The sequence below is a fragment of the Schistocerca piceifrons genome, chromosome 1, assembly GCF_021461385.2.
Source record: "Schistocerca piceifrons isolate TAMUIC-IGC-003096 chromosome 1, iqSchPice1.1, whole genome shotgun sequence".
In the NCBI taxonomy this organism is placed as follows: domain Eukaryota; kingdom Metazoa; phylum Arthropoda; class Insecta; order Orthoptera; family Acrididae; genus Schistocerca; species Schistocerca piceifrons.
In genome coordinates this window covers 139,472,180-139,493,210 of record NC_060138.1, presented here as the reverse complement: position 1 = coordinate 139,493,210, position 21,031 = coordinate 139,472,180, and the positions used below count along the sequence as shown (strand labels likewise).

General features: G+C 41.3%; 1 protein-coding gene across 1 annotated transcript in view; it reads right to left on the bottom strand.

The window, feature by feature from the left end:
- LOC124790458 (SH2 domain-containing protein 5-like) overlaps positions 1-19,532 on the bottom strand; it is a 387,811-nt gene extending 368,279 nt beyond the window's left edge. Inside the window, exon 1 of the mRNA XM_047257790.1 lies at positions 19,453-19,532. Coding sequence (XP_047113746.1) covers positions 19,453-19,530 — 78 coding nt within the window. The 5' untranslated portion in view covers positions 19,531-19,532. The remainder of the gene's footprint in view (positions 1-19,452) is intronic.
- Between the last annotated feature and the right edge of the window lie 1,499 nt (positions 19,533-21,031).

Sequence of the window (21,031 nt, the reverse complement as noted above, 5' to 3'; positions counted from 1 at the left end):
CCAGTTTTTTTCTAGCCGCACCTCGTATTTCAGCGTTCCGATCTACTGTTAGCAAAGAAAGTTATTTATTAGTTTTGCTATTCAAGATTAGATGTAGAATAAATTAAAATCTCAGTTCTCCATCCACGAACCGCGTCTGTTCTTCGCTCCTGTATCCACTAAAAAAAACGCCCAACGATGCAAAGGAAGTTACAGCAAAAAGCGAGCATTTGAATCCGATGGGAGGTGGAAGGTATCATTGCGGGACAAGCCCAGGCGGGCTTATCCACCTGGCAGAACATGACAGCCAGTTCCCAGTATTCAGAGCAATGGCGCGCTGTCCGGCATGGAAGTGGTGGGTCACTCTTCCCGTCATCCTTGTTAGCGATAACAGCCAGCGAGGGTCCCACCGTAAAGCAATTGTCGGGAATAAACTCTGGATTAACCACATTAGGAAGCAGCCGTGGTGGGGAAGTGTTACTGACACGAGTGGGCAAACGTCCAATAAAACCGCCTGCTTTCTGCAGCTGAACCTGATCGGTAGAAAGGCCTAGACGCAACAACAATTTTCGTGGCCCAACATACCTGTTGTATTGACAGCCAACAGGTATGTAGGAAGCAAGTCTGTATCTGCATACATACACACTCAGCAAGCCACTGAGCAGTGAATGGCGGAAGGTTCCGTCATACCATTGTAATCTGTTTTCTTTCGTATTCCTTACTGGGCAATGGGAAAATAACAGTCTATATGCCCATGGACGGCTGGAGTATAATGTTCGCACATTTCTGTTCCAGTACAGATTCTGTAAATTTACTGAACAGGCTCTCGCAAGAAAATTCTTCCTAGGATTTCCCCGAATATTTATTTTGCACTTCTGCCAGGGTTATAAGGTACCGACCTGATACACCTTAACAACGCACTTCTGAATTCGATTCATGTCTTGTCATGACTATCTGAAATTCCAAACACTTCAACAGTACTCTAGAACGGTAGCATTATCGTCTATTTCTTCTTCTTCTTCTCCTTCTTGTTCGCCTTTTCCCGTTTCTACTACGGAGTCGCCGACGTTATTTATGAACTGAGGCAATGTTAGTGGTGGTTGGTGGCCCGATGCCTTCCTGACCGTCAACCTAAGTAAATCTCACGTTCAAGTGTGAGAACTTTGTCTAAATGCTTGCCTAGCGTGTACCTACTAGGACAAAAACTGAAACTGAATGTGAGACTGTTTGGCCAGCACAGAATTATAACAGGATTCTCCTATCGACCACCAGGCTCACCTCTTCATAAGACTGAGAACTTCCGGCGAGTCTGCTGTTTGGTACATCTCGCAAGATTTATCGAGCCGCATTTCACCTGAAGACGATGGCCAGATGGACTGCTGAAATATTATGTTAAGATGACCGATCCGGCCGCAGACCCTACAAGAATATGGTGAATTAATACGCCCGGGAAGTTGACGTAGTCACACCATATTTTGTTACCTCTAAAATATTCGTGAATCACTTACGAGGGTTGTCCAGAAAGTAAGTTCCGATTGGTCGCGAAATGGAAACCACTGGGAAAATCCGGTAAAGGTTTGCACAGATGTGTTGGGCAGTGTCTCTTGTATGCCCGTCGATCGTGTCGCATCGCTCTTTTCAGTTTTGAGCGAACAGTGAGCACATAAAGATGCGTAGGGAATAGCGTCTCCCGCCAAGTATGTGGGCCTGGTTAGAGATTTCGCCTGTGTCATGCAGCCAACTGTCGAGCAGTTCCTTCTTCATGCCAATTCTCGGCCGCACACTGCAGGGGCAATGAAGACGCTTCTGCCGCGTTTCCGATGAGTAATGTTTGATCACCCACAACACAGTCCGCAATTGGCTCCCGCTGAGTCTCATCTCTGCTCACAAGAGCCACTGGCTATGAAGACAAAATTTTTCCACAGACAACGAGCAGCAGACCAGTGCAGGTAACTGGCCGAAGGCACATGCGGCTGCTTTCTATGATGAGGATATTGGAAAGTTGATACAACACTATGACAAAACTCGAAGTTGGAGCGGCGGCTATGTAGAAAGTAAGTGGAAGGTGTACTTAACTGTTGCAAATAAAACGTTTCTGGTATCACTGTGGTTTCCATTTCGCGACCGATCGGAACGTATTTTCTGGACAACCCTCGTATTTAGTCTTTACATGCCTGTAGAAATGAGACGCTTAAAGTAGTAAATGAGTTTTGGTATTTGGGGAGCAAAATAACTCATGATGGTCGAAGTAGAGAGGATATAAAATGTAGACTGGCAATGGCAAGGAAAGCGTGTCTGAAGAAGAGAAATTTGTTAACATCAAGTATAGATTTATGTGTCAGGAAGTCGTTTCTGAAAGTATTTGTATGAAGTGTATCCATGTATATAAGTGAAACGTGGACGATAAATAGTTTAGACAAGAAGAGAATAGAAGCTTTCGAAGTGTGGTGCTATAGAAGACTGCTGAAGATTAGATGGGTAGATCACATAACTAATGAGGAGGTATTGAACAGAATAGGGGAGAAGTGAAATTTGTGGCACAACTTGACTAGAGGAAGGGATCGCATGGTAGGACATATTCTGAGGCATCAAGGGATCAACAATTTAGTATTAGAGGGCAGCTTCGAGGGTAAAAATCGTAGAGGGAGACCAAGAGATGAATACACTAAACAGATTCAGAAGGATGTAGGTTGCAGTAGGTACTGGGAGATGAAGAAGCTTGCACAGAATAGAGTAGCACGGAGAACTGCATCAAACCAGTCTCTGGACTGAAGACCACAACAAGAACAATGCCTGTAGTAGCACAAAACAAATTTCAATCTTATCAAACTTAGGACTGTCATACGGCTTTAATTATACATCGTTGCAGCCAATCAACATATGAGTTAAATGGTTTCAACATCAAAATGTAAATGTATACCGTATCTCACAGAAACTATTTAAATATGATAATTTTGTTGTGGTTTTGCTTTCGCATGCCAGCACCATAATCCCCTGTTAGTTTACTTTATTTCTCTTTTTCATTTGATTGACAGTCTCTAGGGATCGATTTTTGCATCTTTTCTCAATTTTTACTCAATTTATGTTAATTTATTTTTTACACTGAGACCTTTCCTAACTTTTTCGTCTCTCCCTACTCATTATTTAGCTCCTCTCAAACTTCCCACTCAAGCACTTTGAATATATTCTTCTTGCATCCTTTTTACAATGTATCACTCACTTTCGTGCAGCAATGTCCTGTGTTCGTTCTGATGTTTTCTTTTAGAATTTTTTTATTTGTTCCACACATTACGTTGAACCAGTTTCCTTTGTTCTATGCTCCCTAATCACAGTTATAAGTGTAATAAGAAAATTTCTGTTTTGCACTTATATATTTTATTTGCCATTAACACATTTTAGTCATTTTGTGATTATCTGGAATAGCGCGGTATTTGCAGAATTTCACTTGTTCATGATGTCAGTACTTCCATCTCAAACGTTTTTATGGACAGTTTAAATTCGTTAATGGCGCATATAACTTGACTGAAGACAACGTGGTGTCTGAGAATCTCTCTCGCAAAATTACTCGCCTCGCACTCCCGTGGAGCGGCCAGTAAACGTCGCGTTAAGGAAACGGAAATTCTGATTTACGACGGAGGTGGCCGCCGTTTCTTTCCCGAGGCGCTGCTCTTAAAACGCCGCTAATTAAAATTCAGCCTTGCTCGCGACGTGGCACAAAAACTGCTCCGGTGTCTGGCCATGGGGCAGGAAGGTATCGCTGCTCCAGTCCGAGGGAGCTGAGCAGCGGCGGGCACGTTTAAATTCCTGGCTCCTAATTGAAACAAAGTCACCGAGCAGCACTGAGCGGAACACTAATCCACGGCTCAAGGAGCCTGCTGTGCCTTTTGCCCTCCCACCCTCCCCCTGACCGTGTCTTTGAACCTCATCAGGGAAGAAGTAGCTCGGGAGAAAAGGAAGACGCCAGTCGGAGGCTGGACTAAAGATATTCATCATCCCTCGCGGAGAAAAGAAAGTACCTCAGAAGTTAATGAAAAACTTTTCAAGACTTATTTATAAGTGAATAAAAGAGAATGAGAGGGATAGGTAGAGGAAGGGGGGGGGGGAGGGGGGGGAGAGGGAGAGGAAGAGAGAGAGAGAGAGAGAGAGAGAGAGAGAGAGAGTGAGAGAGAGAATGGGGGGAGGGGGATTGAAGCACGGGAAGAGTCTCCCAGCTAATTCCGAAGCCAGCTGCGCGAAGATGAGTAGCGGTGGAGGACGGAGCTGAGAAATACTGAAAGATAACGCCGAATGAGTTACACGTCACAAGATGGCCAGGTGAGTATTAAAATGTGGAGAGTAGTTCTTATAACATAGCGCTGATGGAAGATCGTTGGAAACTGTTCCACACTAAGCTCGAATGGTAGTAAAAGTGATGAATAATGTGCATAGGAACTTATGCAGTGTAGTCTTTCCATCCTGTTCGTCCTCCGTCACTTTATCTTTGTTGTTAGAAAATGTTAAAACTGTACCCAATATTACAATATCCCACGTCAGCAGCAAGGTAATTTTAAATTCCGGATATGTTGCACATCGCAAAGACAGGCTGGACGGCAGTGAAGGAGGTGTACTTATAGTCGTAAGAAATATAGCAATATCTGGTAAGGTTGATACTACCTGGTGAGGTTGCTACAGATTCGAAATGACTTGAGTGTGTAAGTAGGCTGTTTAGGTTTTTATATTGGTAACGCCACGTAGCGCTCTGTATAAAACTCACTGACTGTGCTGTGTGCAGTCTGTGGCTGATTTGCATTGTTGTAATATTCGCTATTGTAGTGTTGGGCAGTTGGATGTGAACAGCGCGTAGCGCTGTGCAGTTGGAGGAGAGCCGCCATGAGTGGTGTATGTGGGGAGAGAGATGGCAGAGTATGGAGAGCTGACGATCTAGACGTGTGTCCGTCAGAAAAATGAAATTTGTAAGACAGGATATAATGACCTAATATATATATATATATATATATATATATATATATATATATATATATAATGACTTCTGAACACTATTAAGGGAAATAAATTGTTTGTTCTCCGTCAAAATCTTTCATTTGCTAACTATTCCTGTCAGTAGTTAGTCCCTTCAGTAGTTAGAATCTTTTATTTAGCTGGAAGTAGTGGCGCTCGCTGTATTGCAGTAGTTCGAGTAACGAAGATTTTTGTGAGGTAAGTGATTCATGAAAGGTATAGGTTATTGTTAGTCAGGGCCATTCTTTTGTAGGGATTTTTTAAAGTCAGATTGCGTTGCGCTAAAAATATTGTGTGTCAGTTTAGTGTTGGTCAGAATAGGTAAAGAGCGAAATGTCTGAGTACGTTCAGTTCTGCTGAGCTGTTTGAAAATCAAATAATTTAAGAGGTTTAACAGCACAGTAACTCATTAATTTTTTCAAAGGGGACGTTTCAAGTAAAGATAGGTCTTAAAGGTGGATCAAACGTGATTATCGGATGCTTTTATCGTCTCCACTGCCTCACAAGTAGAACATTGCACGGAAAAAATTCAGTAGATTGCATCTAACTTCCTGATAATTTTATGGTATTAGAGGAAATTTTCATCTATAGGGAAGCTACAGGGAAAGACGGGTGATAGACCATTCGTACACTAACCAGCAGTGAATGGGTTTGGAAGACCAAGAACAAAGCGCTAGTAGTACAGAGAGTATTGGACAATGATGCAGAGTTTCGTCATTATGGTTCCATTCACACACCGAAGAAGCATTGACGAAAATAAAAGAAAGGCTCAAGGGTGGGAGTAAAATTCAGGGTGAAAAGATTCGCTGATGATGTTGCTATCCGAAATGAAAGTGAAGAATAATCACTCCATCTGTCGAATTGGATGAACAGTGTAACGAGTTGAGAATACAGACTGAGAGTAAACAGAAAAAAGAGAAATCTTATCAGTGTAGCAGAAACGATAATAACAAGAAACTTAACATGAAAACCAGTGGTCACGATGTAGACGAAGATAAGGAATTCTGCTAAGTAGGCAGCAAAGCAACCCATGGTAGACGCAGCAAGGACGACATAAAAAAGCCGAATAACACTGGTAATAAGGGCATTCCTGGCCAAGAGCGTCTACAAGTAAAAACCATAGGCCGTATTTTCAGGAAAAAAATTCTGAGAATATATGTTTGGAGCACAGGATTGTATGGTAGTGAAACATGGACTGTGAAAAAACTGAAACACAAGACAATCGAAGCGTTTCAGTTGTGGTGCCATAGAAGAATGTTGAAAAGCAGATTTACTGATTAGATAATGAGGCAGCAGTTGGTTTTTAATGCGACGTCATCATACTAGTATAAGGGCATGCGCTTGGTTTTCCCGAATTAGCTTTGTGTACAACTATAAACTGATGAAGCACGGAAACGCGTTTAACCAGGATAGTGATTCAAGTTTAATTGTGAATAGTGTGAGCACTGCTGGGACACAAAAAAAAATGGTTCAAATGGCTCTGAGCACTATGGGACTCAACCGCTGAGGTCATTAGTCCCCTAGAACCTAGAACTAGTTAAACCTAACTAACCTAAGAACATCACAAACATCCATGCCCGAGGCAGGATTCGAACCTGCGACCGTAGCGGTCTTGCGGTTCCAGACTGCAGCGCCTTTAACCGCACGGCCACTTCGGCCGGCAGGACACAAAACGACACAATAAAAATATTGGCTGGTGTTAAGTGAAAATTTGTATTAAATTGAAAATTACAAAATAAAGATGTTTCATCTCACTTAATAATAGCTCGGAATTACAAGAAATGCAAATCAGAGGAAAGCTCAACTCGAAAGCAATACAAAAAGCGTTAAAAAGTTCGGTGCTGACCGAATGCAACGTCTAAAAGAAAATGAAAAGAATGGGGCAAAGCTATAACGAAGGTAACCCTTCGGAAATACAGCGGACAGTGACAGTCCAAGCTTCCGGTTGTCTGTTCTGTTCTGTCTAAATACTGTATTAAAGATATTAATAATTAAATTACATATTAATACGAAACGCTTCTTATGATATTATCCCGTAGTTTTCACGAAAAATCTTCGGCGCGGACCCGAATTGCCAGCACAACTTTTTTTCCTTACACGCCACAAAAAAGGTAAAAATTCGTGAACTCTTATTTTCATCAATTAAAGAAATTGTGGAATCCTTCGAAAATCATGATGTAGAAGTAGTAATATCACTGTGGACGAACTGTTTCTGGAACTCGTTTGATCACCATTAAAATTGTATAAAATTCTCATCTACGTTGTGAAACAGCCAAACTATATGCGCCAGAAAATATTTTTCTGCCCTTAATTTTGGGGCGGAAGTGGATTGAAATAATTTACGAAATATGGGTCCCTTTTGAGTTTTTCAAGCTCGGAAACGATTCTGTTTTCGGTGAAGATTATTTATGAAAAGAGAGTGGATAAAATTTCCCATAAAATATGTCTCAGTGGTTTGCTTTCGTCTGACCAACCCCCTTGGCGTCTAGTGAATATTGAGGTTAGCGCGATTTCGAAGCTGAGATGGGAACCATCACGACCTCCCCCCCCCCCCCCTTCCCCCTCCCTCAGTACTGCCCACACCCACCCCGCGTCCGGGCACGATTCCCAGCCGTGTTTGGGATTTTCGCTGCCCGGGGACTGGGTGTTTGTGTTTCCTCCTCCTCCTCCTCATCATCATCATCATCATTCGTGACAGTGGATCGATTGGACTGTTAAAACAAATTTGGGTGTAAAAAGTGGGACTTTGTACGGGCGCTGATGACCGCGTAGTTGAGCACCCCACAAACCAAACACCATCATCACCCAGCCCGCGTGCTGCAACCACAGTGGGCAAAGATTTTCGGGTATATGTGGTAGCTACGTTTTCTTTAGTTAATCGAAGTGCAATTCAAGATTAATATGCTGTTTGACAAGATGAGCGCCAGCACCAACGAGAGCGAGAAGGTCCCAGGAACACAGCTCTGCAGAAATAATCTTCTGTGAAACATTGGTAACCCTTGTCGCTCAGGTAAAATTCCTCTCTAATCCGAAGGTCAAGGACCGCTTGATACGAATATTAGTGGAAAAATTGGCCAGAGCAGTCATACTTCCCAAGTAGGCTGTGGAAGATCCTGATACTTTGACTATCAACACAGCACTAACTTTGGCCCTCAGATATTCAACCGTCGTAGTTGCTTGGAAAGACGTGGACATTCTCGTCATTCTAACAGGCCTCAATAAATAATGTAATATTTTATTAATAAAACCAGGGAGAGGGGAAATCCGACAGCAGTTTTACTCCCTCATGGAACTGGCCACCTTACTTACATACAGTCAGGGGCTGCGACCCTATTTCTGCTCTAGACAATCAGGGTAAGGCGAGATGCATCACTACACTGAGTAACAGAACATACAAATATTTAACAGAGCATACAAATATTGCATTTGCACCCGTGGTCTAGAGGTGATTCATAATCAAAGACGTCTTTAGTACTGGGTTCGAATCCCACCGCTGCTTAAATTTTGATTAATAATCTGCGTTGGTGGCTGAAGACGTCCAGCATAAGAAGTCACCCCTCATTTTACCAACGGCCTTGTCAACGAGGGCGGAGAAACGGATGGAGATTCAGGTCACACTCTTGTCCTAGGTGTGGGAAACTGCCCCTATAGGCGGAAGAATCAGCAATTATCAAAGGCATGCGGATGCAGAAGGCAATGGAAGCCACTGCATTAAAGACACGTAAAGTGTGTTCACAGGACATGTTGCCAGTAACTGAAGAAGTCTCATGATCATTAGCAAGAGATTCCGGAATAGTGCCCCATTCGGATCTCCGTGAGAGGACTGCCAAGAGGGAGGTTACTATGAGAAGAAGATTGAATAATCTACGGAAGGTTAACGTTCTACGATTCGGGGGGGGGGGGGGGGGGGGGGGGTTGGAATGACAGAAGCTTGAACGTGGTAGGTTCAAAAATGGTTCTGAGCGCTATGGGACTCAACTTCTGAGGTCATCAGTCCCCTAGAACTTAGAACTACTTAAACCTAACTAACCTAAGGACATCACACACATCCATGCCCAAGGAAGGATTCAAATCTGCGACCGTAGCAGTCGCGCGGCCGGCGAACGTGGTAGGGAAACGAGAAAATCCGTAAAGGGAAATGCAAAGGCGCAGTCTAGATATAGTAGGGGTCAGTCAAGTGAAGTGGAAAGAAGACAGCGATTTGTGGTCAGAAGAGTATAGGGTAATATCAACAGCAGCAGAAAATGGTTTAACTGGAGTAGGGCAGAGAGTGTAGTACTGTGAACAGTTAAGTGATAGGGTTGTTCTTATCAGAATCGACGGCAAACCAACGTGGACAACGATAGTTGAGGTATACATGCCGACGTCGCAAGGTTAAGATGAAGAGATAGAGAAACTGTACGAGGATACTGTAAGGGTAATGCAGTATGTAAAGGGACATGAAAATCTAATAATAGTGGGAGAATATGTAATAACTGATGATGGTCGAAGTAGAGAGGATATAAAATGTAGGCTGGCAATGGCAAGGAAAGCGTTCGTCAAGAAGAGAAATTTGTTAACATCGAGTATAGATTTAAGTGTCAGGAAGTCGTTTCTGAAAGTATTTGTATGGAGTGTAGCCATGTATGGAAGTGAAACATGGACGATAACTAGTTTGGACAAGAAGAGAATAGAAGCTTTCGAAATGTGGTGCTACAGAAGAATGCTGAAGATAAGGTGGGTAGATCACGTAACTAATGAGGAGGTATTGAATAGGATTGGGGAGAAGAGAAGATTGTGGCACAACTTGACTAGAAGAAGGGATCGGTTGGTAGGACACGTTTTGAGGCATCAAGGGATCACAAATTTAGCATTGGAGGGCACCGTGGAGGGTAAAAATCGTAGAGGGAGACCAAGAGATGAATACACTAAGCAGATTCAGAAGGATGTAGGTTGCAGTACGTACTGGGAGATGAAGAAGCTTGCACAGGATAGAGTAGCGTGGAGAGCTGCATCAAACCAGTCTCAGGACTGAAGACCACCACCACAACAACAACATGGGCTGGGGACAAGGAATGAAACAGGAGAAAGACAAATAGAGTTCTGTAACAAGTTTCAGCTAGTAATAGCGAATACCCTGTTCAAGAATCACAAGAGGAGGAGATATACTTGGAAAAGGCCGGGAGATACGGAAAGATTTCAGTTAGATTACATCATGGTCAGACAGAGATTCCGAAATCAGATACTGGATTGTAAGGCGTACCCAGGAGCAGATACAGACTCAGATCACAACATAGTAGTGATAAAGAGTAGGCTGAAGTTCAAGACATTAGTCAGGAAGAATCAATACACAAAGAAGTGGGACACAGAAGTACTAAGAAATGACGAGATACGGTTGAAGTTATCTTTTCTTTTTATTTGCACGTCAATTTCCGTAGCACCAAATTGAGGAACAAATCTCCAAGGTCATGGAACGTGTCAGTATATGAAAATACAACATAAAAGTAAAAACAAAAAAAAAATGTCCATGAACCTGAAAAAAGTCAGTCCATAGTTTAAGTAAACGCTATCAGCAATACAATAAGATTCAGCTTAAATTTTCAAGGAACTCCTCAACAGAATAGTAGGAGTGACCCCTGAGGAAACTCTCCAGTTTCGATTTGAGAGCCCGTGGATTACTGCTAAGATTTTTGAATTCGAGTGGCAGCTTATTGAAAAAGCATGCAGCAGTATACTGCTCACATTTTTGCACAAGAGTTAAGGAATTCCGATCCAAATGCATGTTTGATTCTGCCGAGTATTAACCGAGTGAAAGCTGCTTATTCTTGGGAATAAACTAATATTGGTAACGAGAAACGGCAATAAGAAATGTACATATTGAGAGGAAAATGTCAAAATACCCAGACTCGTAAACAGGGGTCGACAAGACACCACTTATTGCCCGAGGCTATAGATGGCTATAGATACAGCAATAAGGAATAGCTGAGTGGGCAGTACAGTTGAAGGGGAATGGACATTTCTAAAAAGGGCCATCACTGACGTTGTGAAGGAAAACATAGGTACAAAGAAGGTAACTGCGAAGAAACCAAAGGTAACAGAAGAAATACTTCAATCGGTCGATGACAGGAGTAAGTACCAAAATATTCCGGGAAACTCAGGAATACAGAAATACAAGTCGCTGAGGAATGAAATAAATAGGAAGTGTAGGGAAGCTAAGACGAAATGGCTGCAGGAAAAATGTGAAGACATCGAAAAATAAATGATTGTCGGAGAGACAGACTCAGTATACAAGAAAGTCAAAACAACCTATGGTGACATTAAAAGCAAGGGTGATAATATTAAGAGTACAACAAGAACTCCACTGTTAAATGCACAAAAGAGAGTGTATAAGTGGAAAGAATGCATTGAAAGCCTCAATGAGGAGGAAGATTTGTCCGATGTGACAAGAAGAAGAAACAGGAGTCGATTTAGAATTGATAGGGGATCCAGTATTAGAATCAGAATTTAAAAGAGCTATGGAGGGCCTAAGATCAAGTAAGGCAGAAGGGATAGATTACATTCTATCATAATGTATAAACTCATTGGGGGAAGTGGCAACAAAACGACTACTCACGTTGGTGTGTAGAATGTAGAGTCTGGCGACATACCATCTGACTTTCGGAAAGCACCATCCACACAATTCCGAAGATGCCAAGAGCTGACAAGTGCGAACATTACCGCACAATCAGCTTGACAGCTCATGCATCCAAGTCGCTTACAAGAATAATATACAGAAGAATGGAAAAGAAAATTGAGGATGCGCTACATGACGATCAGTTTGGCTTTAAGAAAAGTAAAGGCACGAGAGAGGCAGTTCTGACGTTACGGTTAATAATGGAAGCAAGAAAAAAAAAATAAAGACACGTTCATACGATTTGTCGACCCGGAGAAAGCGTTAGACACTGTAAAATGGTGCTAGAAGATCGAAATTCTGAGAAAAGTAGCGGTAAGATGTAGAGAGAGACGGGTCAAGCCAAGAGGGAATAATAAGAGTGGACGATCAAGAACGAAGCTCTCGTGTTGAAAAGGGTGTAAGACAAGGATGTAGCCTTTCGCTCATACTGTTCAATCCGTACATCTTGGAAGCAATGATGGAAATAAAATAAAGGTTCAGGAGAGGAATTAAAATTCAAGGTAAAAGGACATTAATGATACGATTCGCTGATGACATTGCTATCCTGAGTGAAAGCGAAGAAGAATAACATGACTGATGAACGGAATGAGTACAGGGTATGAATTGAGAGTAAATCGAAGAAAGACGAAGGTAACGAGAAGTAGTAGAAATGAGAACAGCGAGAATCTTATCATCAGGATTGATTGCCACGAAGTAGATGAAGTTAAGGAATTCTGATACCTAGGCAGTAAAATAACCAATGACGGACGGAGAAAGGAGGACATCAAAAGCAGAATAGCAATGGAGAAGTCTATTAATATCAAATACCAGCCTTAATTTGAGGAATAAATTTCTGAGAATGTACGTCTGTAGAACAGCATTGTATGGTAGTAAAACATGAACTGTGGGAAATCCGAAACAGAGGAGTGGCGAAGCATTTGAGATGTGGTGCTACAGACGAATGTAGAAAATTAGGTGGACTGATAAGGTAAGGAGTGAGGAGGTTCTGCGCAGAATCGAAGAGGAAAGGAATATGTGGAAAACACTGATAAGGAGAAGGGACAGGCTAATAGCATCTTTTAAGACATGAGGGAATGACTTCCATGGTACTAGAGGGAGCTGTAGAGGGCAAAAACTGTGGACAGGTCAAATGTACGCCACATAGCGAATTTTGAAGTTAGCGTTATTTCGGGTCCCTCATTATGCTATGCTATGAGATTGGAGTACATCCAGCAAATAATTGAGGACGTAGGTTGCAAGTGCTATTATGAGAAGAAGAGGTTAGCGCAGCAGAGGAATTGGTGGCTGGCCGCCTCAAACCAGTCAGAAGACTGATGACAAAAATTTAAAAAAAATTTAGAAATCCGAACACCATAGTGGAGTGTGGTAGAAGATGCGTTATCAACTTGTATGGTGGTGTAAGCGGAGTGTCTCTGAACCACCTGAGGTACAGAAACTACATGAAATCCGCATTCATAACAACTGCCAAAATCGCTTCTCTGCCACCGACAAATGATGCTGCTTACCAACATATTCCCCGAGTGTACCACAAGGTATAGCAGTGAATGGGCAAAAATACACATACTACTATGCTTCAGACACCAGCATATGATGTTATTCTGACTTATGTCGCATGCAAATGCGAAACTGGCTGCCGTGACTGCTCTTGTAGCTGCTGTAAAACAGGCCTCCACTGCTCAAAGTTCTGCATCAACTGCGATACAGTTTGTGAGAATGTCAGCCACCTGGATTGGTAAGACTTGGAAGGAGCCGTGTTGGAAACAGAAGTGTAGCAGGAGACTGAAACGAGGTGTGCTAGTGTTGAAGATAAAGAGTATTTCATTTTATTATTGTTACGATTTCCCGTTGTGAAATCTCATGACTTAATTATTTTAAGAAACACTGTTCATCAGTGTCAGCTGTAATTTGTTACAATTATTTTTAATTACAATAATTAAATGATTATTCTATCTATTATCTGGTGGAAACTGAAATTAGTCATCTATTATCTTACGTAGCTGTAACATACGCACGTATATTCTCATTTTGCAGACGAATCTAGCGAAGACGAGGGCATTGGAGCATGACGTGCGAAGTGAATGAAACGTCCGGATCCGGCACATAGTTTTAATCTGCCAGGGAGTTTTAATGAAATATGTTTGAAATTTCTTTACAATTTTGCATTAATAATGTAATATTATGACAATAATTGTTATTAACAAATGCCAAATAACGAATAGTTATTATGTCATTTTCATAAGTCCCTGAAATACCTTTTAATCGTACGAGTGATGAGAGCTTTCATCTTGTCGTTAGATCGAATTTCATAGCATAATGAGGGACCCGAAATAACGCTAACTTCAACATTCACTACGTGCCATACATTTGTCCTGTCGAGAAACGTCACTCAGAGCTACTTCGTGGGAAATTTTATCTTCTTTAATTTCATAAATAGACGAATTTATCTAAAATTACCTCGTTTCCGAGTTACGAAAATTGTTGTAGCTGTGTTGCGAAAGTAACATATCTCCAAGCCTTAACGGAAAGTACTGATGCTCAAGTCATTATAGGCACTGAATACTGGCTAAAGCCGGAGATAGGTTCAGCAGAAATTTTTGCTAAGAACCTAATGGTGTTCAGAAAGGTTACGTTAAATACAGCTGGCGGTGGCGTGCATGTTCCTGTTAGTATTAGTTTATCTTGTAGCGAAACTGAAGCAGATAGTTCCTGTGAGCTAGTATGGCTACAAGTCGTTCTTGGTAAACGGGATAAAATAATAATTGCACCATGTTACCGACCTCCAAACTCCGATGAAACAATTGCTGAAAGGTTCAAAGAAAACTTGAGTCTAATTTCAAACACTTACCCGACTCATTCAGTTATAGTTGGTGGTGACTTGAATTTACTCTCGATACGTTGGCGAAAATACTTCTTTTAATCCGGAAGTCGCGTGACCACTACGGTCGCACGTTCGAATCCTAACTCGCCCATGGATGTGTGTGATGTCCTTGGGTTAGTTAGGTTTAAGTAGTTCTAAGTTATAGGGGACTGATGGCCTCAGAAGTTAAGTCACATAGTGCTCAGAGCCAGTCCGGAAGTATTCACAAAAAGTTGTTCTAATTGTGCTAAACGCATTCTCTCAAAATTAGTTCGTCAGGCCACTCGACTAGTAAACAGTTGTGAAAATGTACTTGACCTGTTAGCAACGCAGATAAAAATTCGCTTGGCGCCTTCCTGAGAGACAGTTCCCACTCTTTCCAAACTAACAATGCAAATGTAGACCAGATGTGGCTTGAATTCAAAGAAATACTGTCCATAGCAACCGAGAGATTTATACCAAATAAAGTAATAAACAACGGAGCTGATCCCCTTGGTACATAAAACGGATCAGAACACTATTTCAGAAAACAACGAAAAAAGCATACCAAATTCAAACGGACGCAAAATCTCCAAGATCGGCGATCTTTTACACAAGCTCGAAATTTAGCACGGACTTCAATGTGAGATGCTTGCAATATTTTCCACATCGAAACTTTGTCTCAAAACCTGGCAGAAAATCCAAAGAGATTCTGTAGTAAGTAAAGCGTGCTAGATGCAAGACACACTAAATGGCTTCTCTGCGCATAGCACTGGAAATCATATCGACGACATTGCTGCTAAAGCAAAGGTACTACACACAGCCCTTCGAAATTCCTTTGCCAAAGAAGACGAAGTAAGTATTCGAGAATCCGAATCAAAAACAGCTGCCATCATGAGTAACTTGGAAGTAGATACCCTCGGAGTAGTGAAGCAACTTAAATCACTTAATAAAAGCAAGTCTTCCGATCCAGACTGTATTCTAATTAGGTTGCTTTCAGAGTATGCTGATGTAACAGCTGCATTTTTAAAACTCATATACAACCGCTCCCTCGATGAAAGATCCGTGCCCAAACACAGAAAGCTGCAAAGGTCAGAAAAATATTCAAGGAAGGCAGTAGGAGCAACCCACTAATTTACAAGCCTATATTATGAAGTCGATATGCAGCAGTATCTTGGAATACATATTATGTTCGAACATTATGAATTTCATCGAAGAGAACGACACCCAGCCAATATGGATTTAGAAAACGTCGACTGTCTTCAAACGACTTGACTCTCATTTTGTAACACTTCATGTGTATTAATGTCACATTTCAGTTTGTTTTATTTATTTTAACATCAGGAAGGTAGTTTTCGCTTCTGTGAGGCCCCTGACATACAAAAACGTTACTTGACTGACAACGTAGTTTTTCTTGAAGCACCACTTGTATAATTGGAAGAAAACAGCCCTTGGTCACTATTTTTAACGAGTTAACCGGGTTTCAACACTGCTAGGAGTGTCTTCCTCAGAATTTAAATCAAAGAATGGTCTATAACATGGTCACAGAATTATACGTTTTTATTCACAATTCTGTGACCATGTTATAGACCATTCTTTGATTTAAATTCTGAGGAAGACACTCCTAGCAGTGTTGAAACCCGGTTAATTCGTTAAAAATAGTGACCGAGGGCTGTTTTCTTTTAATTGTAACTATTCACGGTCCCTGAACGTGCAGCCATGTACAAAATTTTGCATCACTTGTATATTTCGCATGCTTTATTGTTTTATGCTAGTCTCTTTCACCATGTGCGTTATGCACCTTAGTTTTGGATCTCATGATAACCACGTTGAAACAGATTTCCTAACTAAAACAGTGTCGTCAAAATGGTGATATGCCATTATACTGGTGCGTTTGCCCAACGACGTCTTCGCTATGATTATGTTTCATCTTCTCGCCATCATTAATCCGAAAAAATTGTTTTTATTTTCAGTTACCATGTGTGTAATAACCATTATGTGTTCTGTATTTAGTACAAATGATTTAGACTCTTCTGATGTACCACCTAAGTAATGAAATGGTGGCTCTACGTTATGAACCGCAGCCAACAAGTATATACTGCAAACAACAAAGAAAAAAAAATATTAGAATGGTCTGACAGCCACCATTTTTCAGCAGCATTATTCACAAACGCACTCCATTGGATACAGAATGTGACCTGAAATCCTACATATTTATGGCAATGTGAACAATAGCAGCAACTACAAGGAGGTTTTAGAGCCTTTACAAGATTCGATGATAACTGCCGTCCCCAGTGTACGTGAGAGAGAATTGGAACACCTGGTGAATGGAACAAACAGTCCAGTGATATCAGACTGTGGACACTTAACCAAAGAAAGGCGAACGCAATTATAAGTAGCAGAAACGAGATTAACGGTAATTTAACAGCCAAACCGGGAACCTCGAAGCAGAAGAACTGGAGAAATAATGTTGCATCTGAAACGAATGATATAAGAGGATATAAGAAGTGGACTGTTGCTGGTTAAGAAGAAATTCCATGCAAAAAGAAGCCAACTAAAATCAAAGATAGGCCTTAATTTAAGGCAGAAACTTCTGAAAGTGTACCTAGGACTTGAAAAACAGTACTGAAAGAAGGTGAAAGACGGGATATGAAAAAAACGAAACAATAGAGACTCGAAGCATTTCGAAGTGTTGTGCTGCGGGAGGACGCTAAAAATTTTGTGAACTCAGAAGATAGGTCCTAAGCAGAATCACCGAGGAAGCGAGTGAAAAACGCTGAGTGAAAGATGACACATGATGGTAGGACATGTGTAAAGCCATCGGGGAATAACTTGTCGCATATTTAAAAAATGCAACGCCTGAAAGGCAACAGTACAGCAGCCAGCACTAAAAAGTTTTCTACATAGAACTCAGAGTACAAAGAAGACGCTACAGGAAAGACGTCGGTATGGGCGTTGGCCGGAAATGTTATGTAGGCTCACGATGCATCACTTGAGCTCACGTGGAGAACTGCAAGGCATGGCAATGCGTTGGCAGCGGCCATGTATGGTCACACAGTACCCCGCACGGCGGAGACCGGAAGCACCAACGTGGTAGAGGCGATGTAGCCTACCGCACAGTATAAAGGCAGCGTCCAAAGAGGGAGTTCAGAACAGACAGCGGTCCAGGAGGGATGTCTGTGTAGCTCAGTCACGGGGCCTGAACTTGTAGTATTCGCTCTGCCTCTGCTCTCGCTCATACTTAGCGTACCTCCTTCCATAGGACCTTGCAGCCAGGAGTAGTGCAGTCAGGAGTAGTGTAAGTCTCCATCCAATTCTTGCTCAGATGAGAAATTAGATGTTGTAGTTACTCAGGTCTTGTCTTTATTCGACTATTTCGCGACCGGGCTCCAAAACTTTTTCAAAGTTCCAGTTACCCATCTCCACGTTAGCTGACTGGACAAGCCTTCTCCAGTCTCTAGTGTTACTAAGCGTCTAGACCGCTCGCTGCACGAGACAAACTTCCATGTTACTAGAGGCAGCTATAGACATTCAAAACAGTAGGAGAAGACAGGGATTGGCATATTTTACAGAAATAGTTGTAGTGCTACTCTGAAATGAAGACGTTGGCGCAGTTCTTCATGTGTTTCATACGTCACATTTCAGGAACGTAATGCCGTAATGCTCGGCTACATATGTCTAGAAATATGCAAACCATCTTCCAAGAATGAATGCAGAGTCTCGCGGCGATAACATTGAATAAAATGTTCTCGGGTTTCCAACCGCGTCAATTGCTGAAAACTATACGAGCTTTCGGCCAAGTACTCTTTGGCCATTGTCAAGTGGTATGACTTGACAATGGCCAAGGAGTGCTTGACCGAAAGCTCGTGTAGTTTTAAGCAATTGACGCGGTTGGAAACCCGAGAACATTTTATTCATCTTCCACGAAAATTGTTTGGTACTGCCTACTCGGCCAGCCAGCCCACTTAACTTCGTGTACATTGTTGTTCAGTCACTTATTTGTTGCATTAAAAGGGAACAATCACGTTGCTAACCATTCAGCAGAGTACGGTAGCTTGCGGAGTATCTATGTAGATGTAGATTGTTTTCTTCCTAGTGCGACGAATAAGTGGACGAACAGCGAACTCGTATATAAATGGCGCAGAGAGATTTATCCCTACGAATACATCCAGACCCCCTCTAAGTCTCTGTCGCAACGCTTAGAAGCTCTAGTTGCACAGAGTTCGATAGCATGCTTTAATTTCAAAGCTCAATTTCTTGTACAGTTCTTTAATTGTATCATCTGCTCATTTCAATACTAATGAGTTTCTTTCAATAAAATGCGTTAGCAAAATGACATTCTACTTCTCATAAGCAGTTTGTTGGAACCGGTACGTATTTCGGCGTCTGGGCTGTATCCATCGATATCTACAATTTTATTTAACAGTTCCACTCAGTTCAAATGCAGGATTCCTATATCAAGTATGTCCGGAACTCGACTATCTGTGTACAAAAGTTAATCATTACGATGATCAATACACATCATAACAAATAGAGTACACAAGAATACGTAATCTTATTTTGAGGAGAAAAAATATACAACTTTTAAATATTTTATCAAAAATCATGATTTGGTGCAACAGCTTTATGTCGGTACTTTATTAAAATACATACTGCCAGTTTCACAATCATAATACCATCCTCAAGCATTAAGAACGACATTAATCAATCGGTAAAGCAACAGACCTTCTCAAGCATTTGAAGTGACAACTGATTATAGCTGCTTAGCCAGTCATGATTTTTATGAAACATAATATTGTAGAAACCTTAAAATTTTTGCCCCTAGGTGCGTATTGGGTGTGATAAACGGATCCAGAACATATTACTAACAACACAGCTATACATAACCATGTGTTAAGTTCCACTGGAACTACAAAATCGGATCACAATACCTTAAGACAAAGGAAAAACCTGTCATTAACGAGCATATTACAGGAAATAGACTTACCCTCATACGTAGTAACTGCGATCTCATATACTCGGCACGGCTGGCGTGGTCCTGTCCCGACACGGGAAATGAACCCATGTACTGCAACAGAAAAGACAATGTTAATAACTTCAGTTACCTGAAAGCTACGCGATCGTTTTAAGCAGACAAATTATGTTACTCCATAGCTATTGAGAAGTCTCCATTAGTATACGACTCGTTTCGTTACGTGGCTCATGTAACAGTACCATGAACATCTGATTCAAATTTCCTGATTCACATACATAGTATTGAAATTTATAAGTAGCAAAAATTGTAACGACTTCAAAAATAAAGCTGCAGTACATATGCATTACGAGTAGGCTTAGGTGTAGACACTCAGCAAAGTGTATACTTGCCTGGTGTACATATTATTTGTTATCTCACCTAAATACACATAACTCTGCTTTGACATACTCTTTGTGAACAACACTGTGTGCTTCACTTGTTGGATCATGAAGGGATGTGTGGCAGAAGAGTACAGTCTAAATACTCTGACGTGAGAAATCAAAATTCTTGGAGTTTTCAGTACAAAGCAAGCAGAGTGTGGTGTAGTTTACGTTTTGATGACAAGTTAAATTAGAAAATATCCTCCACAACTCACTTCTCACATTGCGTCATGTGACATTGCAAGTTTCGGAGAGATCAAACTTTGCTTATTTTCAATCATTAATGTTATATGGAATTGAATTCAAGAGTAATTTGTTTTTTGGTTAGATATTTTAAGTAAACAAAAGCGTTCCATAGTAATAATAATAATAATTTAACAATAATATGTGGTGCACTGTGTCCAGTTAAGGAATCAGGAATTTTATCAGCAAAGCAATACAAATTCCTCAGTAAAAATTTCTTACACTAACAACAGAACACAAGGAATACTGAAGTGGATAATAAAAACGCTGGAAAAAATGACCATCGCTACATTTAATTAAAACTGACTACCATTATACTGCTACTAAAACTGGTCATTTAGTCAACGATATACACGCCTGCCACTTGGTAAAGCGAAATTTAAAAGTAAACTGAGGCAGTTAAATCTTGGCGTATCTTACTACATATAAGAATTTATATCTAGAAATTTTAAGCTTATTAACTGCAACTATATTATTTACTTCTGCTTTATAAACTATGGATTAATCACTGCCATGTTAAGTCACCTGCAAACAGCCACAACGCAGTCATATGTACGACAAAATTAAGTTGTTAATCTGAAAACTGGATCGTTGTACATCATTATCATACATGGTCAGCAGCATGTTCGCGTTTCTGACTCTCGATCACAGGACCGCGGTTTTGATACCCCGCCTCGTCCGCTCGACGCTGTGTGTGGGTGTGTGTTGCCCTCGTCGTCATTTCATCATCATCGACGCGCACGTCGCCGAAGTGGCGTCACACAAAAAGACTTGCGCCATGCAACCAAAAAATCCATATAGGGTTTCCCGGCCGGTAATGGCATACGCATATTTCATATTATCAGGCAGGTGTGGGTGTGCAAGTGAGTCATGCAACACGTTAAAACTAACCAACTGAGAAACTTACTACCTTACAATGGCTTTTTCGT